General features: G+C 47.8%; 1 protein-coding gene across 1 annotated transcript in view; it reads right to left on the bottom strand.

Moving 5' to 3' along the window:
- ITGB5 (integrin subunit beta 5) overlaps positions 1 to 26,722 on the bottom strand; it is a 57,914-nt gene that overhangs the window by 29,177 nt on the left and 2,015 nt on the right. The window contains exons 2-8 of the mRNA XM_063161740.1: positions 24,660 to 24,745; positions 18,552 to 18,756; positions 13,433 to 13,682; positions 9,951 to 10,119; positions 3,925 to 4,086; positions 2,370 to 2,465; positions 1,195 to 1,284 (exon numbers count right to left, since the gene is read on the bottom strand). Coding sequence (XP_063017810.1) covers positions 1,195 to 1,284; positions 2,370 to 2,465; positions 3,925 to 4,086; positions 9,951 to 10,119; positions 13,433 to 13,682; positions 18,552 to 18,756; positions 24,660 to 24,745 — 1,058 coding nt within the window. The remainder of the gene's footprint in view (positions 1 to 1,194; positions 1,285 to 2,369; positions 2,466 to 3,924; positions 4,087 to 9,950; positions 10,120 to 13,432; positions 13,683 to 18,551; positions 18,757 to 24,659; positions 24,746 to 26,722) is intronic.

Genomic DNA, 26,722 nt, shown 5'->3' with positions numbered 1-26,722 from the left:
ATGGATGCATCTTACAGCTGCAAAAACAAGGCTAAGGGGGGTTTTCACCTGATGGCACTGAGGCCACATGCAAAGTCAACGTGGAATAAATATTAAGTCCTTTCTCCCCAACCAAGCATCTCCACCACAAGACCTTCCTACCTCAAGAGACAAACTGGGACAACTGGGCTTTTGATTAGCAGCATGTCCTGGGCCTCATTAGCAGCATTAATTGTTCACTGCCTTCCTCAGAGGGGGAACGTTTGGGAAGCACTCTTCCCAAGGGCATAACCAGAAGCTGCTTTAACTGCAGGGAGCTGGGAGACTAGAAGGAAGAACTTTACAGATCATGCAATGCACACCCCAACCCCACATGGATTCTGGATGTGTAAACTCCTCCAAAGAAGTTCTTACTGACTCCCTGCACTAATGAACACAGTACCAAGAAGAGCCTGCAGCCATTGAAAGCTGTGCCCACAGGTCCCACACATGAACAAGTTCACCTCTTATGGGGTCACATCTCCATGCTCAACATCCAGCAAAATCCTTGCAGATCATGAAAACCTGAGTCATAGGAATTCAGGGAGAGGTCAACACAAATGTTGACACTAACTATGCTACGAACATGCAATTTATCTACTTCTAATTGATCTGCTCCCCTGATCTCCATGGAGATGGACACCATCAGCTCAGCAGTACAACTCCAGGTCCCTTGCTGTCACTGTGCCAGGGCAGGCTGCACTGGCAGTGCCACGCAGGCAGGGCTCCTTTGGGAGCATGGTGATACTCATAGGGTGTTGAAAACCAATGTGGGCTGCACGGAGAGCAAGGCAAGAATGTGACCTTATCTGGACATAGTCCCATCCTTGAGAGGCCTCTGAACATCAGATAACAAAGAAATAATCTATTTTACCTACTGGAAGGTAGAAGATCTCTGAGAGAGATCTGTTTTAGATAGGGGCTGTGTTTTGTGGGTAATTCTGCACACAAGAGACATGAGGTGAAATTTCTGCTGTCCCACGGGCTCTCTTGGCTATCCATGCTTCTCATCCTCCTCATACACCTTGTCTCCCTCCCCAGGGTGGACATTCCAGCTCCAGCAGTGTGGAGAGGACAGGGGAGGCCAAGCTGGGTGGAGCTCACTGGGGTGAGCTGAGCTGGCCCAGCTCTTAGCCCTCCTCACTTCAGCAGCTGTGGATATTAAAATGCACTTACGTTGTAGGCTTTGACAATCAGCTCAATGATATTCTTGGAATCTTTGTGCAAAATCTCCACTGTTGTTCCAGGGATCAAAGTGGTAAAGTTCTTAAAAAGAAAAAAAAAAAAAAAAAAAAAAAAAAGAAGAAAAATTAAAATGTTGAGGTGCAGAGTGGAAATCAGAGGATGAGAAGGGATTAACCCCATGCCAGGGACACAGGCCACACACACTGCCCCATCACCCAGTGGTGCACATGGTATATTTTGGCTCCAGTTAATGTGGAGTTTTCAAAAGCAAAGCATTGCTAATGAAGCATGTCAAATATTAAACAAAGCTCATGGCCATGGGTCAGGAACAAACATACCTGGGGCTCTGCTGCTGCTGGGGGAACACCAGCCACCGTGCACTCAGGAAAGCTGGCCCTGCAGGGAGGGAGGGGCGGCTGTCCCCACTCCCCTCCCAACCCTGAGCATCCCCTGGAGAGGGGGTGGAGAACAACTCAGCCCTCCCACTCCCCATGGGTGAACAGCAGCATCCCCACCATAGCAACAGGGCTGCTTGTTGTTCCTGCTTGACCCTCGAGGGCCTCGGCAGAGGTTTCCAAAAGCAACCCCGCCTGAAACACCACGCCTGCACCCACAGAGCAGCAAACCCTGCAGGGCAGCTCTAGACACAGGTTGGTCTTTGTGCCTTGGGTCAACTTTCCTTTTGAAGGGGAGAGCAGGAACGGCAGGAGAGTTCAAATTGTGTGTGGCACGTCAGGGCCCTGGACTCCGTGATGGAAAAACACAGCTGGGCAGAAAGGCTGTGCAGGATTAGGTAATGGGATTAAGTCACTGCAGAATGGGCCGAGCAGGTTTCTGCTCTCTGGCACGCTGCACGCTGGCAGCCGTCCGAACACCCCGATTAACATGGAGCCTATTTTAGCTCTTCACATGCTCACTAACACACATATATCTGTTCGCTCTAAGGAGCTTTAGGGCTTTCTGCTGAAAGGACCAGCAGGGCTGAGCCTTGTCTGCCTGCACCGGGCAGCCTGTGGCCACATGTATGCACTCTTATCACTGCATACACACGTTTGCCACTGCACACACGTTTGCCACTGCACACATGCTTGCAGCTGCCTCCACTCCCCAGGGCCTCAAGAAGCATTTCACTCTCCCCCCAGCACAGGCAACTCGGCAGCACTTACCTTGTAGAGCATGTAATGATTTTTTGTAACAGCGAAAATCAGGTGGATGTTGTTTTCAGCAAGTTTCTCCCCAAGAAGTGCCAGGGAAGGATAATCCTAGGGGAGAAAAAGCCAGGCAGAATGACTGGTGAGTAACACAGAAACAAAGTAATTTCATCGCTCTTCTCTTCCCAATAGCAAAATTCATTCCAGACACATGGCGCGTTTTGTTGTGGGATGAAGTCCCTGATGTACGAGCACAATTCTAACTGAAATAGTAGAAATCTGTTAAATATTTCTACAGCACTGCTCACTAAAATGCTTGACTGACAACACCACTAGCCACAGCAATACCCAAAACACTGGGTTATTTCTTTCCACTTCCTATTTTGCCATCAGCAAATGCACATGTGCTAAACGGCTGCTACCTCAAGGGATGCGAGGCAGGGAGATCTAGGACTACAGAATGTGGGAATGTATCAAATTTTTTCTCCCAAAGCAGAAACATCCATTGCCTGTTCTTTCTGCAAAGTGGGACCATAAAGAGATTACAATAAACTCTTTAATTCTTGCAGATTTCCCAGGCAGAGAGGATGGCAGAGAGATGCTGCTCTAACAACAAAATAATGACCCAGGGCTCAGTTTCACGACACCAGCTTAAGTTCAAAACTCCTGCCTGCTTCTGAAGTGCTGCCCTTGGAAAAAAACATCTCATTTACTTGAAGACTGGAGGACTGATTGCAACCCTCTGAGATTCAAACATGGAAACACCAAGCAGCATCTCCATGCCATCTCCTCAGCATTTACTCCACATAAGGGAGCCAGTTTCGGGACTGTGGTCCCTTACACATACATCCACTTGGTAGGACTGCACAGGGGGTTCCACTGTAGAGCCCAGCTTCTGACCTTAACACAGCCATCCAGATTCCCCTCCCCTCACAGGGTGACATTCAGGAACAAAAATCATAATTAGTGCATGTGATCTGCTGAATAAAGCAGCATTCTGCAGAAGGATGGGATAATGAAGGGGCAGGCAAGTGCTCATTCATCCCAGAAGTTTCCTCCACTGAGTTCAATTTTTAAAAAGGGCTAGTTTGCCTGTTTATTACTAAGACTTATGTTAGTGTTGTGCTCAAAGGCTGTGAATAAAAGAGCAGCATTCTGTTGTACTTGCTAGTGTAGTCACATCAAGGTAGATACACTCTCCTCAGGAGGAGTCCTCTGCACAGTCCTCAGACTCCATCCTCCTCAGACATATTTTAGAAAAGGGATGACACATTCCTTCTACACATTGCAGGCAAAATGTAATGCCCTTCAGGACACAAAGTTACTTTTCCATCCCTTGTAATGAGCTCTGAAGGAACTCACTAAGTCACCAACTCATTTTTGACCATCACAGAAGCATTCACTATGGGGGAATGCCCAAAGGAAGAGCAAATTTTATTTGCAAATTGCAGAAGCTGGGTTAAACCAGGCCCTGCATTTGCCAAAAGCTGCTGGAGCAGGGGTTGGCTGATCTCCAGAGAGCTCCTCCAGCCCCTGAGGTCTCTGAGGGCTGGCCCCGTGCCCCACTCACCAGCTGGCTGGACGCGCTGTACTCGTTGGCTTCGTTCAGGTGGCACTGCCCATCGTGGGGCTGCACCAGCCCCCCCAGCTTCCCATCCAGGGCTATGTGGGGCACATCATCCGTGGTGAAGACCAGCAGGTGGGATGCCTCCTTACGCCAGCCGATCTTCTCCTGGGGAAAGCAAACCCTGTGAGACAGCAGCCAGCCCCTGCCAAGCCCTTCACCCCACACATGGTCCCAGCCACGTGCCTGGCCAGCAGCAGGCCCATTAGCATTAATTAGGAGAGTACCATGCTGCTGTCCACCCAGCCCTGGTACGAAAACAAAATGTCAGGAGCCCATCCAGCATTACCCAGCATCTCCTTCCAACACACTTAATTTAAAAGGCACGAGGAGGTATGTGGACTGTCCACCAGACCTTCTCTGCCCAGATCCAAGAGTAAGAATTTCAGCTGCTTTTATAGCCAAAGGAGACCTGCCAATTTCCTCCACACATATTTAATCTGACCTTGTTTCCTCAGCTCTGTGGAGCGGCCAATACAACAGCGAGAGCTGCAATATCCCCGCTCAGCATTTTCATTGCTGCCCGCTCATAAAGGCTGTTTCTGAGCTGTGATGGACAAAGTGAGGTCCCTGCCTGAGGGGACTGGCTTTGGTGCAACCACACTCATGCCCAGGCACTCTGCCCTGATCCCCTCCTGCACACATCTCCTGGAAGCCATGGTGCCTCCGCTGTTTCATTGTACAACTCTACACACGCCCCAGGCAGCTCCGTCCCCCTGCCCCACAGCCCAGGAGAGCAGGGCTACACACACAGCCAGAGCACAGCAGGGACCTTTGGCATTGGTGCTGCCAGTAATGCCACACAACCACTCTGCACAGTGCTGCTCTGAGAAACTTCTGCTGATTTAAAAGCATGGTAATGTCAGGACATGCTGTAGTGGTTCCTACAAAAGCACTGAGGCTTCCAGCACAGTACATGAAGTGTCCTCTGACCCCTCCTTGGTCCTTCTGTGCAAGGACCAGACATTAACACTGTCTTTGCATGAAGAGAGATGCAAGGACAGATTTTTTTCCAGTAAGTGGATAAGATTCAGATGACAAACATTTCCCTCCCATGGAGCTTCCCCAGGTTTCCACATTTTCATCAGCCCGGGAAGCAGATCTGTGCCTGTAACAGCACACTGAAACACTTTGTTGAAATGGAAGTGGAAGGAAACACTGGTGCCCAAAGGAAGTTTTTGCAAAGCACTGTGCTGCAGCAAACCCCCTCAGTGGCTGCTGCTGCTGCCAGGTCACTGCCAAGCTGGGTGAGCAGAGGTCTTGCTGCTGACCACAGCAGGGAGATCCTGCCATGGCACAGACTGGAGGCAGAGAGTCCCACTGTCCAGAGCTTCCCCTTGGGCTGCCACACTGACCATCTGCCAGCAGACACTGCCCCACACCTTCCCTGCCCACACACTCCCAGCACCCCCCTCCCTCCAGAGCCTGGCTCAGAGCACCACCACCCAAATCCTCTGGGAAAGCACAAGGGAAAAGCTGGGTCACGGATGGGAATACCCAACTCCTCCAGAGTTACTGCTCAGCCTATTTAGCAAAACTCAAACTCTGCCCTGTTTACAGGAAGGTGCTGGCCCTTCCCATGGAAAGCAGTGGCGTGGGCAGGGCAGGAGGGCAGAGCAGGCAAAGGGTGTAGAATCACATGTGCCAGCGCAATTTTCGCCTCCAAATGTGAGTCATAGCCCAAAGTCTGCTGATCTTTCCAATAAATATAACTCTTGCTTCAGGGACATTATTCTAGAGTATATTCCTTTTTCCTCCCAATTACAGAAGGTTTATTTTCTTTATTGACATTTTAAAGACCCCCATGATGCATATAAGGCCATAGGAAGAAATTTTTGGCAACACACATCCTTTACCATGCACCAGCACGTTACAGTCCAGCTCAGGAAGCAATGAATACTTTTTGCTCTGGGAAGCAGGATTCATTCCTCTGAAGTTACCCCCCTGGACAAAAGGCTGAAACCTCATGCCAAAATGTAACTTCTTAAGAACTCAACCCAAAAGTGATTACAGCTCTAATAATGCAAGAGGCAGTTTTCAGTCTACTCAGCCACCAGACAGAAGCTCATCCAATTCACTTTTCTTTGAGTATCCAAAGCCGATTTCTTTTTAAACTATTAAGGCCAAGAAACTCCCAAAGAGATTAGAAGGATTAATCTGAGTTTCATTTCATTGTGCTGCACACAAAGAAAAGGAGCTGCATTCAAGCAGCAGCCACAAAGTCACTTCAGGGGTGCTGGTGCTGGTCACCTGCCTGCTAAGCCCACCTTTAAATCATGGGCTAAGAATTCCTCTGCAGACAAACTCTCCATGACTCCGACACCATTTCCCACATAAACAATACCAGAACTGCTGTGGCTGCTCAGCTCAGGAACTCACTCCCAAAAAGCAACGAGCACCCACAGTCTCAGTCCCAACATCCAGGCACTGCAAGTGTGTGATGCCTCAGAGCATCAAACCAGGGTGCCTTGGATGGGCTGGCTGAGCCAGTGCTGAGCCCACACCAAAAAAAGCTGTAGACCTGCAAAAAAAGCCCCCCAAGGAGGCTGGCATGCCAAGGAGCATCTCACACTGCCTCTGCCAGCAGCCTCAAGGCACTGGAAAATACAGCTCTTCAGCATGCAGTTTCCACTGAGAAACCCAGAGCAGCACTCCACTCCGCTTAAAGCAAATAACCAAGGAGAATTTCATTTATTTTTATTGGACTGGGATTGCTGAACAAAAAGCCCTGCACTGATGCCTACCCTGTCATCTGGTTTTTGATCCTTATGGGATAAGAAGGATTTTTAAAGCACGGGTGGGACTGGACCCAAAGCAGAGTAACATGTTTCCACAGGGCTTGGGGTGCTATGGATCCTGCCCCTACTGCTACAACCAGCTGCAGTGACTTCTGTACCCCAAAAAACAACTTCTCACTCCATACAGCCAATAGTGACTGGCAAAACTGCCACAGCTGCCTCAGCACAGCTCTCCAAATACTATTGGAAAAGCAGCAAAGCCTGTATTTCCATGCCTTAAAAAATACCTACATTTATACTTTGGGCACTGAATAAAAGCCCTTCAATTGTCAAGATGCAGTTGCCAGGAGAACCCCCTGGATTCATCAATTTGTCTAAAACCTCACCAGTTTTTCAGGCGCAGACCCTCTTGGAAGCAAGAAACAGATACAGGTGCAAGGCAAGTATGCCTTAGGGATCAAAAGCCAAAACCTCCTTCACTTGGTATTGCTCTGAAAGGCACCCCAGTGTCTCCCAGATGCCTTGGCTACCTCCACCTACCAGTGTCTAGCAAGCACCAAGCAAAACCATTCCAAAAGATGCTTTATTTTCCAATCTAGCATTATCTCCTCACTTCATCTCAGCATATAAGATCTGAAACTTACCCATACCACCAAGCTATATGAGGCTTGCACTTAGAGAATGGCAAAAAACCAAAATACTGCAAATGGAAAATGTAATTATGGAAGGCTGATTAATATTCCTGGCACACTATTTTAGTATCAGAATAAAGGCTTATTGTCTCTGGCTCTTTCATTGCCTTGAGAATAACATTTACCATATCTTCATCTTTCAGAAAGGAGCCAAACCCTGGGCCTGCTCCTAAGTCTCTGTTAGCTGTACAAACTTTCTCCATTACTTGGGTTGAAGACCAGGCCAAAACATTACTTGAGTGCTACAGAGCCCTTAGGCAGCTCATGCAGAAGAAATGCCTGCTATGCATTCCAGTGTAAAAACATCTAGTCAACACAGGAGGTATTGTTTCTGACACCTCAGAAGGGCAGGAGAAGGCCTTGCTTAGACACCATGGCTTGGAGACCACGAGGCTCCGCTGTGCTGTGACTCCCTCTCCCCTTGATGCTGAGCACAAAGTGCTTCATGGGCAACACACTGCCTGTCCCCAAGGCAGGGGACTTTCTAAGGGGATAACCACCCTGGAAAAAGCTGGAGCATGCCAGTGAGATGCAATGGGGTGCACAGCAGTGATGAGGAAACCCACCTCAGAAGTCACCAAGGTACTTGTCTGCTGCTCTCCTTGCATGGGAGGGAGAATAGGTCCTGAGTTAACAGAAATTACTGTCTCCTTCTGGGGTTTTCATCCCCATGATACTCCATTAGTCACTGCAGGATGACAGACTCCATGCCAAGAACATCCCTGTCAGCAAGCTGCACTTCTCTGCCACCCCAAATGTCTGCAACCCTCGCCCATGTCAGTGGTGTTGAGTCTCACCACAGCCCACAGCCACTGACCAGTCTGGGCCTTTGCTTGGGGACCACAAGAGAAATTAAGCAATAAGTTCCCATTTTGACTATGGCACCAAACATCCTAATGTCAATCAGCTGCCTTGAAATTTTGCCTTTTTTAACTCTGGTCAGACAGAATCTTTGCTGCTCATGGCTGTGATGAGAGGCAGCTGCTCTGTCCAGAGCAAGGCACTGCCAATGCAGCATGAGTCATGGCACAGCCAGTTCTCCTGCCTTGCACACAGGCCCATGGACTTCCTTTCCCACACCCAAGCTCCAGTAATTAATTAACTGCTGTGGCTGCAGAAATTTGCTGTCATGACCTGCCACATCATGTCAACAGTCACGCATGCACACATGCTCACCTTTGCTCACCCTTCCTTGAGGGCGCTCATTCCTGAACTTAGATGGTACCAGCATCTAAATTCATCTTCTAAATTTAGAAGGGACCAGGCTGTGCATTCAACAAGGACAGTTAAAGATTTTGGCCCTTAACAACAATCTGAGACTGCCACAAATTCAGAGGAAATATATTTCAGGTCTCCTGCCTTCCACCAGCACTGCAGAAATGAGCCCTTGTGATGCACACTGAAGTATTGCTGCACCACAGGGAAATATTTGCCTGTTTTTGCAGTAATTTCATGGAAGGGAGTGCAAAAACCCACATGGTGAATGGCACAACTGAGTCACCATCCTGAGCCATCCCTGCTCTAACCATGGGAGCCACCTCTCCAAAACTGAGAAGCACTTTATATCCAGACAGTTATTGGGAGCAGCACTGTAGCTGTGCCAACAACAATATCTGTGGGAAGATGCCCCAGTGGGGCAGGTTCAGTCCTGCCAAGACCATGAAGCACAGCAAAGCCAACCCAGGCAAGGAGAGATCTGGCTTCCCACATGCCTGCAATCCATCACTCCCACAGACCATTTCTATCTTTTCCTATCTCCCAGCTCCCATAATTCAGACCCAGAAAATATGCCCTACCAAAAGGACTAAGCAAGGCTGAAGCAAACACAAAGCAAATTGCAGCAATAGGGGAAAAGGCAAATAGAACCAGTCCTGATGAGCAGGGAAGCTCAGGCTCATGTCAGAGTGAAGCAAACACTTTCATTCATGACAAAGGGATATGGAGCAACACAACTACTTGTTCCAGAAAGATCTCCAAGCAAGCATCTCCAAAAACCCTAAGGACATGGCTAACGTGGCACCAAGCTAATGAACTCTGCTCCAGTTCTGCTGACAAAGAGGGAGAGAAGGCTCTCAGCACCCAGAGGTGAGATCATCCCCCCACACACAAAGAGGGAAGATATGAGCAGTAGGAACCAGCTCCAACCCTCAACATGGGTCTACTGCTGCAAGATGTGTTTGATGCACCCTTTTTAAACACACTGAGCTGATGTGCAGTACTGCTGCACACAAGTGTATGTGACTCTGGAAGGATTCTGCCCCAGGTGCTCTGCACCAAAGGTCTAAGTGTGTAATGAAATCTCAGCCCTAAATTTGTGCTTCCAAAATCTCTACTTTTATCCCCTTAAACTAGAAAAAGAATTAACCTTTTTTCCCATGCCTGTTTATCTACGGAAGCACATAAAAACAAAAGCCTCTACTTTTAAAAGCAATTTTCAGTTTCTCCAAGAAAAATTTAGTAGTTCCTTCCATGAAATGGCCATTGACTTTGCCATTGGTTCAATAACAGAGCAGAAGAATCCCCAGAAAGGAGAGCAGCTCACCTTGCACACAGCAGCCTGCAGAATGGCATCGAAGCCGCCCTCGGGAGCGTCTCGGTTGCGGGACACTTTCTGTTTGCGCACCTCCTCGTTGAAACGGTCCACTTTGTCCGTCAGGGACAGCAGGTGGCGGAAGCCAAAGGACGGGACACAGCTGGGGAACAGCTTGTAACTGCGGGAAGAACAGAGGAGTGGTCAGCTGGGAGGAACCACACCCGCAGCCAAGGACTGCAGAAGCTCCCGGCTCTACCAGGTTTTGTTCAGAGGGCTGGAATACTTTCACAGTGCTTTGTATTTTGGGCACTTCATCTTCTGGCTATTTCCCTACAAAACCCTGCAGTAGAGCCCGTATTTTTTTTTCCTCTCAAGGGCTTTCAGAAGCTGAAGTTTCCAGAGATCCCACCAGGACTGAACATCTCTCTCCACATACCATATGAATGGAGACACTGAGCACCAGCCCACCCTGGCCATGCAGCTCTGCACTTTCCGCACTCAAAGTGGTTTTCACTGGGAACCTGCAGCCAAGGATGCGACCCAGTGGTAGGGAGGCTGCATTTTGGCAGATCCACGCTCCCCAGCAGCCCAGGAGGGCCATGGGAGCCATGTCCCACACCTGCAGAGCCTCTGGGCTGTGTCAAAGGGCAGGAGCATCACTGCCAAGAACTAGCTCTCCCCTCTTCTGCAGTACAGATTTTCACTGTGTCATCCAGTTTTCTTGCCAGTATGAACCACCCTACACCTACTGCACATCACCGGGCACCTGGCAATTGCCCAGTATGAGATGGAGTAATAACCAACACCAGCTCAAGATTCCTCCCACTCTCCCTGCAAGCTGGTGAGCAAACACAATCTCTGCTTCCCACCAGAGCAGAAGGGTGGGAGGGGCACCCTAAGGCAGAGAAATGTCTTGGCAGGCCACCAGGAAACCTTTTTTCCCATACAAAACCATGAGAAGGCAGTTTTGGTGCTCACCTGGAGAGCTCAGCAGAGCAGCTCCTGTGGCATGGGAAATCAGTGAGTGTGTGCAGGAGAGAGGGACAGGAAGGGTTAAGAAGAAATGTGTTTAAAAAGGAGTTGGCGTGGCACTAATTCACTCTTATCTTTAAACATATAACCCAGAGTACAATTAAAAGCTTCTGCTGACACATGACCCACTACGGGTAAGTTGCAAGAGGCTTTTTACACAAAGGAGTATTTAAAATTTACCATCACTGAGAACTCAAATTCCTCACAAGGGACCTCAAAGCAGGGATTTCCATACGCACATACACACACATACCCCTAACTGTGGGGCAGGTCTCATTGCCCTGGGCTTGGCTGGCAATTACAGCCATCCCTTTTGATCCATGATCCACATCCAGACTTGCATCATGCTCGCACCCAGGGCAAAGCAAGGAGTCTGCCATGCCTGAAACCCCTCACTGCAGGGTCTCAGCAAGCTGCCCTTAGCCCACCAGGATGCTGAGTCAGGAGCAGGGGTGATGGAGACAAGAGAAACAGGGCTGCACCCCACCCAGACCTGCAAGTCAGTCACCACCACAAGGCAGAGGTGGGGAGAGCCTGGATCAGGGGCAAAAAACACCCACTGCAGCTCGAGCTTACTTGCAGCTTTTCTTAGATGCTGAAGGGTTTGTTTTGACACCAGGAATAGCTGCAAACAAAACCACTCCTGACAACCCACCCTGCTGCCCCAGGGACACATGGCAGCAGCCAGAGCCCCCACACAGAGCAGGCTGGGGAAGGAGATTCCATCAGAGAGCAAGGAGCCAGCACCCCTGGTTTGTATGAAGAGGAGACACATGGAAACTGGAAGGGAGCACCTACCAGATGAGCTGCCGTGGGCAATCCTTCCTAAATGTTTTCCCAAGACCAGGCTGGCTTAAAGTAACCCACAGAAAGAAAAGCAACCACCTTAGTAAAGCCAAAGGAACACACAGATAGCCTGATCATGGTGGGAAAAGCTGAGGTGACAGCTCTGGATGTTCTTGATAAAAGGTCATTGGAAGTTGCAGGTACACCTTTGTTGCTGAGTTGTCCAGTTCCATCCTCTCCTTCTGCACCCATCTCCTCCTGCATGTTTCACTCTGTTTCACTTGGCAAAAGCCATGTCACACCAATTAAATCACACACCAGCCAAACAAAGTTTCCAAGATTTCTCCAGCTGGAGACTGAGAGGACAGAGATGACAGAGGATCCCTCAGAGGCTATGCCAAATCTCTGGGAGAAGCATTATGAAGAGCATGGTTTGTATGAAGAGTGTGGTGTGCAATGCCATGATGGCAGAGACACCCTCCTGGCTCAGTGTGGTCACTTTTGCCTCAGGATTAAAGCAGGAGTTTTCAGTGTTAAAATCCATTTGAATTTCCAATTTGGACAGAACTGGTGAAAAGCAAAAACAGACAATTTTTGTCTGGTCAACAAGCAATGTGCAGTGAGCTGCCAATGCTTAGTCAGAGCCAAAAGCTGGCCTAGAAACTCACAGCTGATGCAAGCTGTCTTTATCTGCCTCTCAGAGCATGCACAGAGCTTGGCATCCATGCATGAGGTGATCTTACAATGTAAGTAACCACAAATGGCTCAAATGAAAGGGATCTCCTGCTGCCCTTACATGACTGAGAAGCACTCACTGATGGATGAGGTGAAGATGGGGAATACAAAGGTGTCAGTTGTGACACTCTCCCAGGAGGGCACTTGCTGCTGTATCCATCCTTCAGTGCCAACACCCAAACCCATCTGAGCCTGGACACCCTTCCCCACTCCCAATTTCACTCTGGCATAATCCTCAATTCAATGGACTTGATCCCAGCTGTGGTGGTTAAAAGGCAAACAAAAAGACACTTGCAAAGACACAAGCAAAAAGAAAAAAGGAAATAAAGGGATGAAGGCTCTGATATTACCACAAAGTAAACCACATCATTTGTGTCTTTTGTAACTACCAGTTTGCTTTCCTTCCACAGCAATAAAGATGAAAAACCCTCCTGCAGCCATAAAAACACTCTACAAAAACTCATTAATCAGCACTATAGGCCATAGCAAATCTCAGTTCCTCCAAACACTTTTGTTGAGAAGAAGTTACATTGCCTTGGTCTCCTTATCTGTAAAATGCAGACAAAAAGCTTAATTGATTTACTCAACGCCAAACTATGACTCAGAGCTAGGATCAGAAATCAGGAATTTCTGGCTTTGGCTCCTTTTCCTTAAAGGCTGTAAAAAAGCCTGCTATGTCTGCATCCTTTTCAGGTACTTAAAAATAGCTTCAGGCTCCCTGGTACAACAGTTTCACATGTCAAGATGCAGAGATCTCCCCACAGCAAAATGAGAATCTGTCCTATCTTGAATTGCTCAAGCATCACAGTGACAGCCAGGCTCATCATCATCATCATCCCCAAAAGCCAGGGCTGAAGAGTGGTTCATTATTTACAGCAAAAAGGCACATGAAGAGTGCAAACACAGACCTTGCCCCTCCAGGTGCAGCCAGCACTCACCCAATGCAGGGATTGTTTTGGTATCTTGGCGCCGTGTAGGAGAAAGGAGAGATGTTTTTGTCCACGAAGGAGCCAAAGCCCAGACGGAAGTTGCTGGTGAGCTTCCTCATCTCCTCAGCCAGCTTGGTGCCCAGGTTGCGGATGTTGTCCAGGTCGTCGTTCATGGACAGGGACAGGTCCATCAGGTAGTAGAGGTCCACGGGGTAATCCTCCACCTGCCTCACCTGCACTCGGAACGAGGTCCGGTCACCTGCACGCACACAAACGGCGGGCACGGTGAGCAGCAAACTCCCAGCACACATAAAAATCCAGATCAACACTTTTATTTCTCCCCCTGCAGAGCAGAGAGATCACTTTTCAAAAGAAGAGGGTGAAGGCAATAAGCTTTTCCAAATACATCCCTCAGGAGACTAACAGGAAAACAGGTATTGACTTTGGGTCCCACTATGTAGGATATTGGCTGGCAAGAAAAAGACATGGAATGCTTGTCTCTATTTTAGCTCTTTGGAGGTATCAGAGAGGGTCCTTCCATCTCATCTGAGAGAACATCTAAGGGAGGGACACATGAAAAACACTTTTGCCCTGTGTGCAGTCCAGGGATGTTTCCTTAGAAAACAGGAAAGAAAAGCAGAGTGAACCTTAAATGGATGTTTCATGGACTACTGCAACAGGGACCCTGCCCACACTTGAGTACATTCTCAAAGAAAACCAGGAGCGGTCCAAGAAGTTCTGCACAAAAGAGAGTAGGAGGCAGAGCAGGAGAAGGAAGAGGATCAGAAAAAAAAAAACCAGCATGAAGTGAATGCAAGATGTACTCTGAGCTGTGCAGGGAAGTCAAGGTGAAGCAGAAACAGAAGAAACACCTTTGAAAAGGAGCTGCCCCCAGAAATGGAGCTGGAGAAACCAGAGCAAAAGGGAAGTGGAAAAGAAAGTTGTTAGGGTCACCCAGGGAAGCACTGAGGCAGAGGTGAAACCTCCTGAAGTGATGAGCACAAGGGAAGGAGCTGGCAGGGCTGAGTCACAGGGTGTGCAGATGTGAAGAGAAGCAGAGGAAAGCCTGCCCCTGACCTTCTCCTTTGCCACACTGGTTTTCAGAGATACCCTCTGGAAGAGGTGCCAGGGAAGGCCACCACAGGCAACACCTACTCCTCAGAAAGGCTGAGGTGGCTCCAAAGTGAACTCAGCTTCACACAGATGGACCTTGGTGGAGCCAGACAGCAGGTGGCAAAAGCTTGCCTTTCACTTTGCTGAGGGAGGGGGCTAAATAAAACCACAAACCCCAACCTCACAAGCCAGGATTTGGAGATCCCATGCTCTCAGCTTCCAAATTAGCCCCTTTTCCAGTTCACTGGGGTCTCAGTCCCAGGGAATTGGATCATTTTGAAACCAAGCTCCCAGTTCTGCCCTCTCCCAGTCCTTTGAGAGCAAGGCTGAACTTGGGGCAGTGGCAGGTTCTGCAAAACACTTGTGGCTTCCCCTCTTCTACCCCAGAAATGGAACTCACATTTTTTAGTATTGTGAAAACATTTCCCTAACTGCTTTATTGTTCTCCTCCCTGTGCACAGCAGCACAGCTGCTCCCACTTACTTCCAGCCCAACAGCAGCAGCAGCATCCCAAAACTGCCATGCTGGCAGTGCACAGCACAAGGGGCTCTGGGGTCAGGCTGCACCAAGCCAAATCTCCTCAAACAACACCCTCCTTCTCCTTTTCTCCTTCAGCATTTCCCTCCAATCTGCTGAAGCCCCACCTGGGAAAGGCAGGGCTGCAGGAGGCACCATGTGCAAACACCACATGTAGATAGTGCCCAGCTGTAGGAAGCAAGAAGCTCATGCCTTAAATGTTCCTCCTTCCTCTCCCCATCTTTCTTGTCCAGCAGGAGCAGGACAGGGCACAGGGCTGGGATGTGGAGTGCAGCAGGTGCTCCAGGTGGGCCTCACATTATACCTGGCATGCATTTGTGGGGGAACAAAGAACAACACAATTCACGTAGCACAAAATCTGTTAGCACTGATTGCAGGGTAAAACACTGTGATTGCAAGCTTGACTTTAATTCAGTGCTGCAAAAATGTGTTTAAATCTGGGAAAATTCTTTCCCATGCCCATATTTTTAATTCCTACATATTTTTCCCACTCAAAAAGAGGATGTGTCCTCTGTATTTTGCAATGTTTTCATTTCCAAAACACTGCTCTTCCTGCCAGAAAGGGTATTTGGGATGCTGTGATCAAACGTACTTCTCTTAATAGTTACGAATTTATTAGTCCCTGAGAAGCACCAAAACCAACAGGATCCTGTGGCTGGTTCTTCTTTCATTCCTAACTGCACAAACCAATTATGTCAGAGAAAATATTGCTAATGTATGTAAGTGCAAAAGAATTTACTATTCTCTATGGACAGTATTACTTCTAGGGATAATCCAGCCCCCTCCTTCCTCACATACTGTTGCCACCATCCTCTCCTTAGGGCTTTTACTGAAAAGTTGTAAATTTAGAGCTTAATTCAGAAATTTTTCTTGGATATCATCATGCAGAAGCAGTGCAGAAATTGGAAAAATTGATTTTGGTCAATTTAAGAACATAAACTCAACAATCATGCTTATCCAGCTTATTCCTGCTTGGTGAGGCTTATGGCTTGATGAGCAACACAGCTGCATCTATTAATTTTTAAGTCTGTTTACACTATTACTATTTCTTTTAACTAGGACACGCTGCTTTATAGCTGGGCTCCAGATTAAAAAGCAATATTATAAAAACTAAATGCTCAATCCAAAAGCTGCTCTGTAAGAACATCAATTTAAGGCCTTTGGAGTTTAGCTGAGGACACAGATTTGGGGATGTGACTTCTGCCACAGGATGATGAGATCAAACTGCCTGGGTGGGAACAGCAAACAATTGACAATCCACTCCCTTCTGCTTCTGCTTAGTGGTCTAAGAATAAAGGATCACCACTGCCACAGACTGCCACCGTGTGAATTTGTCTCTGAAACAGGACACCCCTCATGCCCAAAATTAAATCAACGTTGTCTCCTTTTTGTCTTGGGTTCACAGGGTGAAACCTGTTCTCCCAAACTCAAGGATTAATGGATAATTTAAACTGGCCCTGCTAATCCAAGGGTTTAGGAAGTCATCAGCTTGAAGGTGAAGTGTTGCCCAACATCAAAAAGAGAACAAAAATGGGAGATACTATCACAAACATCAAGGTTTGTCCCTCCTCCTGCAATGACTGTGATGCTCAGCAAGAGCAGCACAGGGAGAGGAGTTCACTGGCTCAGAGTGGGAACTGCTGTGGGGATCCTCAGGGTGGTTCCTGCAGCTCAGCCCAGACCTGGAGGGCTTCTCACCACAGAGAACTGAGCATGGCCATGAGTGGGGTCCCCACAAGGGTGGGCAGAAGCAGCACACCAGCCCTGTGCAGCCCAAGGCTGCAAAAAGCCAGACCCCAGGAGATGGATCCCCACACCCTGGCACTGACTGGAGCAGTGGACACTGGATGGGCAAAACTGCTGGGGACTGGCAAGGCAGAACTTGCTGAGCACTGGGCACTGTGTGTGGAGGATGCACAGGAGATGAGATGCAGAAGCTGAGCCAGCCCTTTCTGTCAGGAATTGCCTCAAGAAACAGCAGTAACAACAACTCCCTTTTGCTCCCTTTTTTAACACAACATTCAGTGGCAGAAGCCATGCATTCAGATATATGAACAGTGGTGACTGCTCTCAGGTATCTGATTTTAAGGCTTTGAAGCATTTTTTTTTTAGATTTGAGGGTCTGACAATGACAGCTGAGGAAGTTAATTGAAAAACATGACAATTTCTAACTTATACAGCTGAAACAAAAACTCTTGCAGCAGCTGGTAGGCTCTGAGAGAGCACTAATAGCATAAGCACCAGCTCAAACCTCTGTTTTTCTTTAGTAAAACATCAATATTTCTCTTTTCTGTATGCTCATGAGAGCTGTCACAAAACTGTAAGCCTAAGAAACCCACACCAATAGCTTATAATGAATCAAGCTTTTATATTTGCTTCTTATCTTTGCAATAAAGAGCTTTTTTCCCTCTTCAGAAATGTCAGCTGCCAAATTTTTTCAAGAATTCTAAACCCACATTAAAGCCTCCCCCCACCATGCAAAAACTTTTGATAACAAGCATGCTCGCATAGCTCAGATGATCTGTTCCCTTCTAATTTTTAATTAAAAGGAAGAGATTGAAGAAAAGTGATGGCTCAGGAGAATGAAAGAGGGATCTGGCTACAGTCCAAGGCCTGAGTCACAAGTTCAAATCTCTATCTTCTGCCTTGATCCCAAAGCTCTTTTGCATACTGACAGAAAACAGATATGTGGGTTTGTTTCCAATTTATAGAAGGATCTGTCTCAGTTTAGAGTCATGCCCTGTCAGCTTAGCAGAAGGAACCAAAGTTATTTTAACCCCTTCCACACAGTGATTCCATTCTGAAGCCGAGCAGGTTCCTCCTAAACACATGCAGGTGTTAAAGCCATTTCTGGTAGCAGTTGTGGGTGGGCTTTGACTGACTTTGCCCAACAGCAGTGTCCTCTCATGGAGGACATGTGCCCCAGCCCCAAACCTGTTTGTGACTCACCAGCAAAGTTCAAAGGTATGGAAGGGGCCAGCAATCACCTGCTTTAGTGGGCTACAAGGCCACAAGCTACAAAGTGCTCTTGGCAAACCCTGGCCACCCTTCCTGATGCAGACATCTTTTATGAAAAATCCTTCCCTTGGGATTTTTCCTCCTGAGAAGCTGAGAGGTCTCAGGAACAAAATGTAAACAAATGGGTATCTGTGGAATGCAACAGGTGCATCTGTGATTGGCCCATGTTAGATGTTTCTAATTAATGGCCAGTCATGGTCAGCTGGCTCAGACAGAGAGTCCGAGCCACAAGCCTTTGTTATCATTCCTTCTTATTCTATTCTCAGCCAGCCTTCTGAAGAAATCCTTTCTTCTATTCTTTTAGTATAGTTTTAATGTAATATATACCATAAAATAATAAATCAAGCCTTCTGAAACATGGAGTCAGATGCTCATCTCTTCCCTCATCCAAAAACCCCTGTGAACAGCATCACACCCTCTCTCCCTCCCCTCACACCCCACGGAGCCGCTGGGGACTCACCAGGACGAAGACTCAAGGCCACTTTCTGAGGAGTGATCTGTGTGACATCCAGGTGGCTCTGGCCAGAGCCCTTGCTGCTCAGGGGCACGTTCCTCAGCACGCTGATGCTGCTGCTGGGGCTCTCGATGGCTCCGGCGCAGCCGTTCGCAAGCAGGTTCTGCAGGAAGTCACAGCGGGACGTGATGGACTTCGTGCTGCTGAAATCCTGGGGGGAGAAGAGGGACAAAAAGGAACTGGAGGGGAATGCATCAATCCCACAGCAGGGGCTTTGTTTTGACATGCTGGTATCTAACAACCAGGTGATTACGAGGAGAAGCTGGTGTCCTTTGTGGTGACTGTTCTTGGAAGGAGCCCACACTGAGCCTTGAGACTTTCAAAAGGATCAACCAAAAAAGGAAGTTCTGTGAGGATTTGAACACTGAGTTTGCTCACAGAGCTTTGAAACAGAAACCTGAGCCTGTGTTTTCAGCCCAGCCACAGCAGCAGCACCTGTTCCCATCCCTGGCCACAAGAGAGCAAGGCAAAGCACTTGGTTTGCTGCAGGGACAGCCCATTGCCATCCCTATTGTTTTATGCACATGCACCGTCTCAAAGGAGCTTTGCAAAAGACAGAAGAAAGAACAAGGAGGTGGCACTGAGGGAAGCAGGACCAAGCCACCAACCCAGAGAGGGCCAAGTAAAGATGTGAAGCTGAAGACAGGCTGGGTGGCTCCCTCTTCCCTACACAAGCACTGTGTGGGGAATAAGGGAGGTGGGAGAAACTTCCCAGGAGCTGGTGAAAATGCAGACTGTGCCCACCACAGAGAGTCAGGCACAGGCAGCAAGGTGCAGGCAGAGGCCCCCTCCCAAAGGATGGGCAGGAGCCTCCCAACACCCATCCCAGAGCTGCAGCCCTTGCTGCGAGCCCCGTGCGTGGTGCACAAAGCAGCCTTGTGCAGGGCAGCGCTCAGGAACAGCGGGAACACAATGCACCCTTTTGCAAGAGCCTGTTTGTTAGAATGCCTTTTTTTTTTCTCCCCCAAAAGTGCCAAAGGGAACAAGTCACATGCCCAAAATTGACTGGGTTTTCAACAGTCGATTCCTACTTACTTCTGCACTACAACAATAGAGACAACACTCTTCAGCTCCAGGGCTGAGGGACTAAAATGACATGAAATAATGCAGAGAAGATGCTTGCAGCCATGCCAGCCCCTCCTTCAGCTGCTCAGCCAAAACCAGTGTGGGGCTGAATAAACCTCACTTATTGCTGAAACTGCAGCATGGCAGAGGACAGGAGAGACATGAAAGAGGGAGAGGCTCCTGACAGATCCTCATGGGGTGATCTCCAGGGGTCCCTCAAGGACAAGCCTGGATACGGGGCCCTGGGACACAGACAGAGGCTTCCAGCTGCATTTTTCTCACTGCAAGGTCCCAATGCTATTTGAAAAATGAGAGGTTTGCATTCCAGCATCCAGCAGCAGGCTCCAGCCAAGAAACCGACGACGGCGCATCAGATGGATGCGAACACAAATTTCTTGGAACGCGCCGTGTAAACAGATGAACTTCCAAAAAAGGAGGACTGGGACTATTTAAATCATCTCCAGCATGACAAAATAAAAATCAGAATCTCTCATGAAGCTGAAAACAACGCCCAGCCTTTCAGAGCAGCACATTTCAGGCAGCCTTGGAGAAGAGTTTTTCCCAGGTTTTACCTGGAATCAGCAAGGACCTGGTGGGGTCCAGGTGCTCCCCTGGGCCTATCCACCAAGCAGCAGGGGGGGAGATGCTCTCCTGCTCTCCCAGTACCCAGCTCCACTCTGGAAGCACTCTGGAAGATGGATCCCCAGCCCCTGTCAGTCACTCTGGCTGCTCCAGCCCCCTGGTCGGTGCTCAGGAGCTCACAAAGGGGAATGCACACAGGCAGACAGGATGAATGGAGACAACAGTGGGACAATTACATGCTCATCAGTTTGACAGTTTGAAGACAAATTGCTCCGTTCATGCTATAAAAATGGAGAATAGCACTCACTGTATCTAATACCTAATTCCTGACTAGACATGTCCCTATCATTCAGTCCATCCTGTTCTTTTTGATGAAGATCTCAATCACTTTTCACTTTAATCAATCCAGTTCTGCATTAATTCCATCTGAAACATGCCTGCTTTCTCCATTAAAAAACAAACAAACAAACAAACAAACAAACAAAAACTTGACATGCTCCCTTTAGGAACATCCTTAACTTTCTTTCCCCATTCTCTAGGCATACATTTCTGAGATGGAAGACGATGGGGTAAAAACACCAGAGGGTGCCACTGGGGAAATTTCAATTCACTTACTCAAAAAGGACATTTCAGTTTAATTAATGTACATCTCTGGTTTCCAGGTACACACATAAATGCATCCACATAGGTAATGGACAGATGAACACAGCTCACCCACTTTGCCTAACAAACAAGAGGAGTCTCTGCACACTGGTACATTGCTCTCCAAAGCAGCAAAAAAGAAAATGTAATGGTGACATTTCCCCCCCATACTGGTACTCCCAAATGCTCTTTTGAAGAGCTTCACCCCCTGCAGTCACTCCAGGAAGGTTTATCACAATTAAAACTCCCACCTGTCTCTCACACCTGCCCTGGCAGCTCAGAGGACAGCACTGAAGCCACTTCCTGAGCTCCCTGTTCTCCCCAGCAAACCCAAAAAATCCTGCTCAGCCTGGGGAACCAGGTGCCACTGCAAAAAATTCCACAAGCATCCTCTGGTCCCACACATGGAAACCAGGCTGCCACAGAGATACAGCAACCCCACAGGCCAGCGTGCAGCTTCCAGTCAGAATATTTCACCAGCACCACGCCAGCAATTTCTCATCATTTCCAGCCTCTCCTAGACCCTGCAATTCCTCAGTTCCAGCATGGATGGATAGGCTGCAGCAGCCTCCATCACACCAGGAGTCATCCTCCCTCAGAGCGCCCTGCTTCAAGGCATGCTCAGGTGATGGTTAGGGCCACATATTCACACCTCCTCTTCTAAGTGCCACTGAAATCACCACCCTTGAGGCCTGCCTTTGAAGGTATTCTTCCACAAGCCGGCAGAATCGATGCCTGCTCCCAAATTTCCAAGAGCCCAGAGACCTGTGGTTAGCTCAGCAGCCCCGGGAGGCTCTAGGGCTGCTGCACACCAGAAGCTGCTGTCCTCAGCTCATCCATCATCATCCCTTTGGATGGGAACAGGGATGCTGAGCACAAGCAGGAGTGGAAAGAAGTCCAACCAAGGCAGGGGATGAGATGCACCCTGTACCAAGAGGTTAGGAGGTGGCAGTCATAAAACGAGAGCACCTTGCCTGCTCTGCTGCAGGGTCTATCTGTACACATCCCCTTACCCTCACAATTCAGGGCAGTGTAAATTCAGGAAACCTTATCCCTCCTGGGAAACTACTGGGAGAGAGCTCCCAAAGAATCTGGTATGATGGTACCACCAAGTGATATTTTCCAAATATTTCCCCAAAGGAAATACAAGAAGGTGTACATATACATGAAGATCAATTTATATATAACTATACAATGTAGTTATAAATATAGCTATAAATATAAATAAATATATTATACGCAATGTGTATTATATATACTTTTATATATATAATATATATTATTTATATATTATATATAATTTTATATATTTATAAACTGTATTACAGACCTCTCTAAACATACTGTATACATTATATATAGAATTATACATGTACTGATTGACTTCTACTATCTATATTTCCTGACAAAATTATTAATTGTTGCTTGCAAAGTCGATAAAAGCTGGCTCAATTTGCTCACAAACCAGTAAAGCAAATGCAAAGGGAGCACAAAATACACACAAATCAGCTGACTGAGGTTCTACCACAGCACAGCTGCAATCTGTGGAACACACTCCAATATCTTACCCCTGATATTTAAAGAGCAGCAGAACTATAAGATTTGACTGGCATATATGCATCCAGAAAACACAGACAGCAAACTGCAGCCAATGGAAAGAGCCAAGGAAAACACATTAAGAGTTATCTAATAAATTTAATAAACCTGACTAGGCTGCAGCAGAGGGAAGGGGAATAAGGTGGTGAAATGACTATGAAACGAAGGTGGATATTATAGAGTTTATAATATTACTTTAAAACTTTCTGAAGTTGAAAAACTCCAGGTATCTTGGAAATCCCATTACCTCACCTGATGATCTCAGCTAAAGAGAAATAATTATTTTCAAACAGTACATTCATGAAAAAAAATAAAAAAATAAAAAAAAAACCACCAAAAAATACGGAATTAGGATAAGAACTTGCTAAGTTTTAGCATGTAGCATGTAATAGGAACAGCAGCTTTTGAACACATAGCTCTTGGCACAAAACACTTTGAACTGTGTATTTTTAAATAGCTTCTGCAGGCTAAAGGTCAGGAAGTACTACAGGACTTCCCTGTAAACACCCATCTTCCTCCTTGGCCCCTCCATTCCAGTCAGGAATTTTCTTTTTTTATCAGTAACTATCCTGTTTGCATGATAAGAGTCGGGCTGCCAGTCCCATTAGTACAATTAGTGGTCACAGTGACCACCAGATAAACATTTCCACTCGGCAGCATTCTGCAGAAAGTTGTCTTTCGATGCCAAGTAAAGGAAAAAAACCCAAAAAAAGCACAGTCCATTGGGTACCCATAGCTTAATAGCCAGCGTTCCTGGATCCAGTCTCACCACCACAGATTAGCTGGCTGGAAGAGGAGCTCTTACAGCTGTTTACAAGATGTCTCAGAAGCAAGATCTATTGCTTTACCCTTTCCCTTCTGCACACCAATTGCCTGGCTGGAAAAAATAACCCGGGAAAGCTGTGACACTGTTTGGTGTTTGCAGCATTTACAGGGTTTTCCCTGCAGAGCTGCAGCTGTGCTTGGCAGTGAAACATCCACTGAAACATCCACTGAAACACACACAGTGCCTGGGGCAGCCCCCAGGACCCAAACCACAGGGACTGGAAGCCACCTTCACCCCACATCCATCTCCATCCCCACCCATCCTCTGCCCTGGAGCTGGCATTTACCCCAGGCAGGGAGGGGAACAGCAGAGGGGACAGAGCTCAGCATCATCATCCTCAGCTCAGCAGCACCAGGTGAGGTGAGGGCCCAGGAGGGGACAGGGATGGCCACACTAGAGGAATAAGGGCCAGCAGGGAACAGAACAGCATCACCACTGGCCATGCCCATCCAGAGGTTCAAGATCACCTACTGCTCTTTGGGATTCTCCCATCCCAAAGCTGATTCCTGACACAGCAGCTGTGCCAGCCTGTTTCTCAGATTTTTCCATGCATCTGAAAGCATCGATACTTCTCTCCTGAACACCCAGGACAGGCACTAAACAGACAATTGCTTTCTATGCATCAGACATTATTAGGGCTTTCACACATCATTTTCTCTAGAAATTGTAAGTCTGCTTGATAAGACATATATTGGATTATATATATATAGACCTAATCTCATGAGCAGCCCCTAGGGAACAGGGGAAGGAATTTGCAATTGCTCACAAACCAGGAGGTGCAGCTGAATTATGGATAAGCAGCTTCAGCACCAGCACAAGGATGTATTTTCTCTCTCTGAAGTGCTCAGTTACTCTGTGAAACTCTTGGCACCATGCCAGAAGCATGGGCCACCCCCCAAAATGACACAATAGATTCAGAAAGGAGAATTTATCTTTGTTACAGACAAAGAGCCCACGCCAGGCCACACGACAAGGGACACGTAGCAGGACACCAGCCAGGGGCTTGGGGCTTTTTGGGGAGAGAGCTTTGGAGCAAGGCTCCCTGAAACACAGAGCCCATGCAGGGACCCAGCATCTTGGAAACAAGAAGGTAATTGAAGGGGCAGAAGGACTGAGGGAACAGTGCTGCTCTGAGGGTGTGTGGGGGTCAAAGTGGGGTCAGAGACTTATTTCCTATGATGCCAAAGAGCTGAGGAGTCCCACACACCCGAAATACACTCGGCATGGAGCATCCTCTGCCCTCACTCAGCCCTTGTGGCAAGTCAGGAATAGGCAAGGTGGGAAAAGAGCTCCCTTCCAGCACCACAAAAACCATGAAAGTCAAACAGGGTGTGCCCACCTACCTCCTTGGAGCACCAGGCACACTTGGGATGGATGAGGAGACACTCTTCACAGGACGTGGCGCTTCCACTGGTGCACAGATTGAGACCTGCAGCAAGAGAGAACAGTGTGGGCTGAATGGTTATTCCACTTCAAAACAGGGCTTGGGGGGGTTCTGAGACATTCTTAATGCTAAACACACTGTAAATCCAAACAAGAGCAAATAATCTCCCAGGAGCCTAAAAGGCAGGAGAAGCTGTAAATCTCTCTTCACCTGTAAGGAGGTGTTGTTTTCTTTTCCCGCCCTAAGGTAAATGAAAAGGACAGAAACTTCCTTTGGGGTGCTGAGAACCTCTAAAAAATTACTGAATCTGGTGATTTTTCTTTATTCCATTTCAATGGTGTCTGGTTAATCAAAGAGTCCAGCTACTCATATGCCCAATCAAACACTCCCATTGCTGTAGGCAGAACTCAATAACTGTCTGACCACTCTGAAATGGGGAGCTGGCTGTCCAAAAGCCCAAGATGCTGACTTTTAAAGACACATCTTTAGACATATCTTCTCTTTTTTTCTAGCTGGATATATGGGGAAACCTCTCCCCATAATTTTCATATTAAAGCGCTCTTGCAACATACTCATCTCCCCTTCCCGCACAGGTGATTCTCACAGTGGACTCACGTTGCAGTACATTACTTTTATTTTACTACAAGAGACATTTCCACAGGATATCCAGGTTAAGCCTTGCAGTGTGTTTGCACTGGGACATGTCCAAGGCAGCAGGGGTGGAAGGGCACCAAGGGCTCTCCCTGCTGCGATCCCAGCACCAGCCAGGCTGATGCTCTTTGCTCCTGGGTTGCTGCTGTCCTGCAGCACAAGGGGTCCAAGCAGGTTTCACTTATAAAATCCACAGTTTGCACTTTGGGCTTTAAAAATGAAGTGGAACCACACAAGTAAAGCCAAAGTAGACATCAGTGGTATGGGCTCTGAATGCAGCAGCTTGTTCAAGCTTGCCTGTGGCTATGAATGTGCCCTTCCACGCCACTGATGGCCCAGCTCCCCCGGGTGCAGCTATTAACTTCCACTGTCAATAAATGATTAAAGAAATCTTCAGCCGAGGTTTCAGCACACAGGCTGCACACTCCAAATGAAATGCCTCAGGCTTGAACTCCCAATCTGCTATTTTTTCCAATCCAAATGTCAATAAAAGCATTGTCAGGCCTCTATTTTCAGCCAGTTGCATCTTCAGAAACTAGTGCACCACGCTGCTGCTGGGTGTAATCTGCAGATTCCACAGAGTTGCCAACAGCTGCTGAAGAGTCCCATGAAGTTTTCTCCTGACCCAAGAACTTTCTGCCCCGAGAGCTTTGGAAGAAGAATTTTTGCTGCATCCCATGTGAATACTGTGCCAAGAAATGGAAAGCAGTGGCTGCCTGGGTCGCTCCATAAGGGGCTGAGCTGTGAGCACAGGAAGCAGTGAATCAAGCTGGACAGCTGGAGGAAAACCTGGCATGCCCTGGACTAAAAACAAAAAGAGGATAAGCAGGTCCTGTCAGTCCCTGCAGAGGGCTGGCCGTGCCAGAGCCCTGCACTGGCGGGTCCCTGCTGCCCACAAGGTGGTTAGCTCTAACCCCAGAGAGCCAAGCCCTGCACTCCCTCTATGGCTCTCATTCAAACAGGCTCCTTGGGCTCATTCATGCCAAACAAGAGCCTTCTTAAGAGTGTGGGCTTTTTTTTTTTCCTTCTGGCTGTTACCACACCCCCAGGCATTTCATTCCTTTTTTGCATTCAGAAGTGATATTCCAGCTCCTGGACACTACAAGAGCTCAAAACATAAATAAGTAGCATAAAGCAAAATGTAACTTGTTCAGCTGAGTTAAAATTTAGACAGCAATTAACACTTGCATTTACAAACCCTACAACATGGCCCAAAGCCTGTCCTTGAGAGCTGCTGCTGCTCTGGCAGCTGTGCACAGGGTAACCCGGCTAAAATAATGGGCTTTATACAGCAAATACTTGCATTCCTACCCTGGCTACCCAGGCCTGGCTCTCCCACAGCTTCACTCGCCCATCCGCATGGAAATATTT

This window comes from Melospiza melodia, chromosome 8 (genome assembly GCF_035770615.1).
Source record: "Melospiza melodia melodia isolate bMelMel2 chromosome 8, bMelMel2.pri, whole genome shotgun sequence".
Lineage (NCBI taxonomy): Eukaryota > Metazoa > Chordata > Aves > Passeriformes > Passerellidae > Melospiza > Melospiza melodia.
Note: the sequence above shows the minus strand (reverse complement) of the source record. Positions and strands in the feature narration are given on the sequence as shown.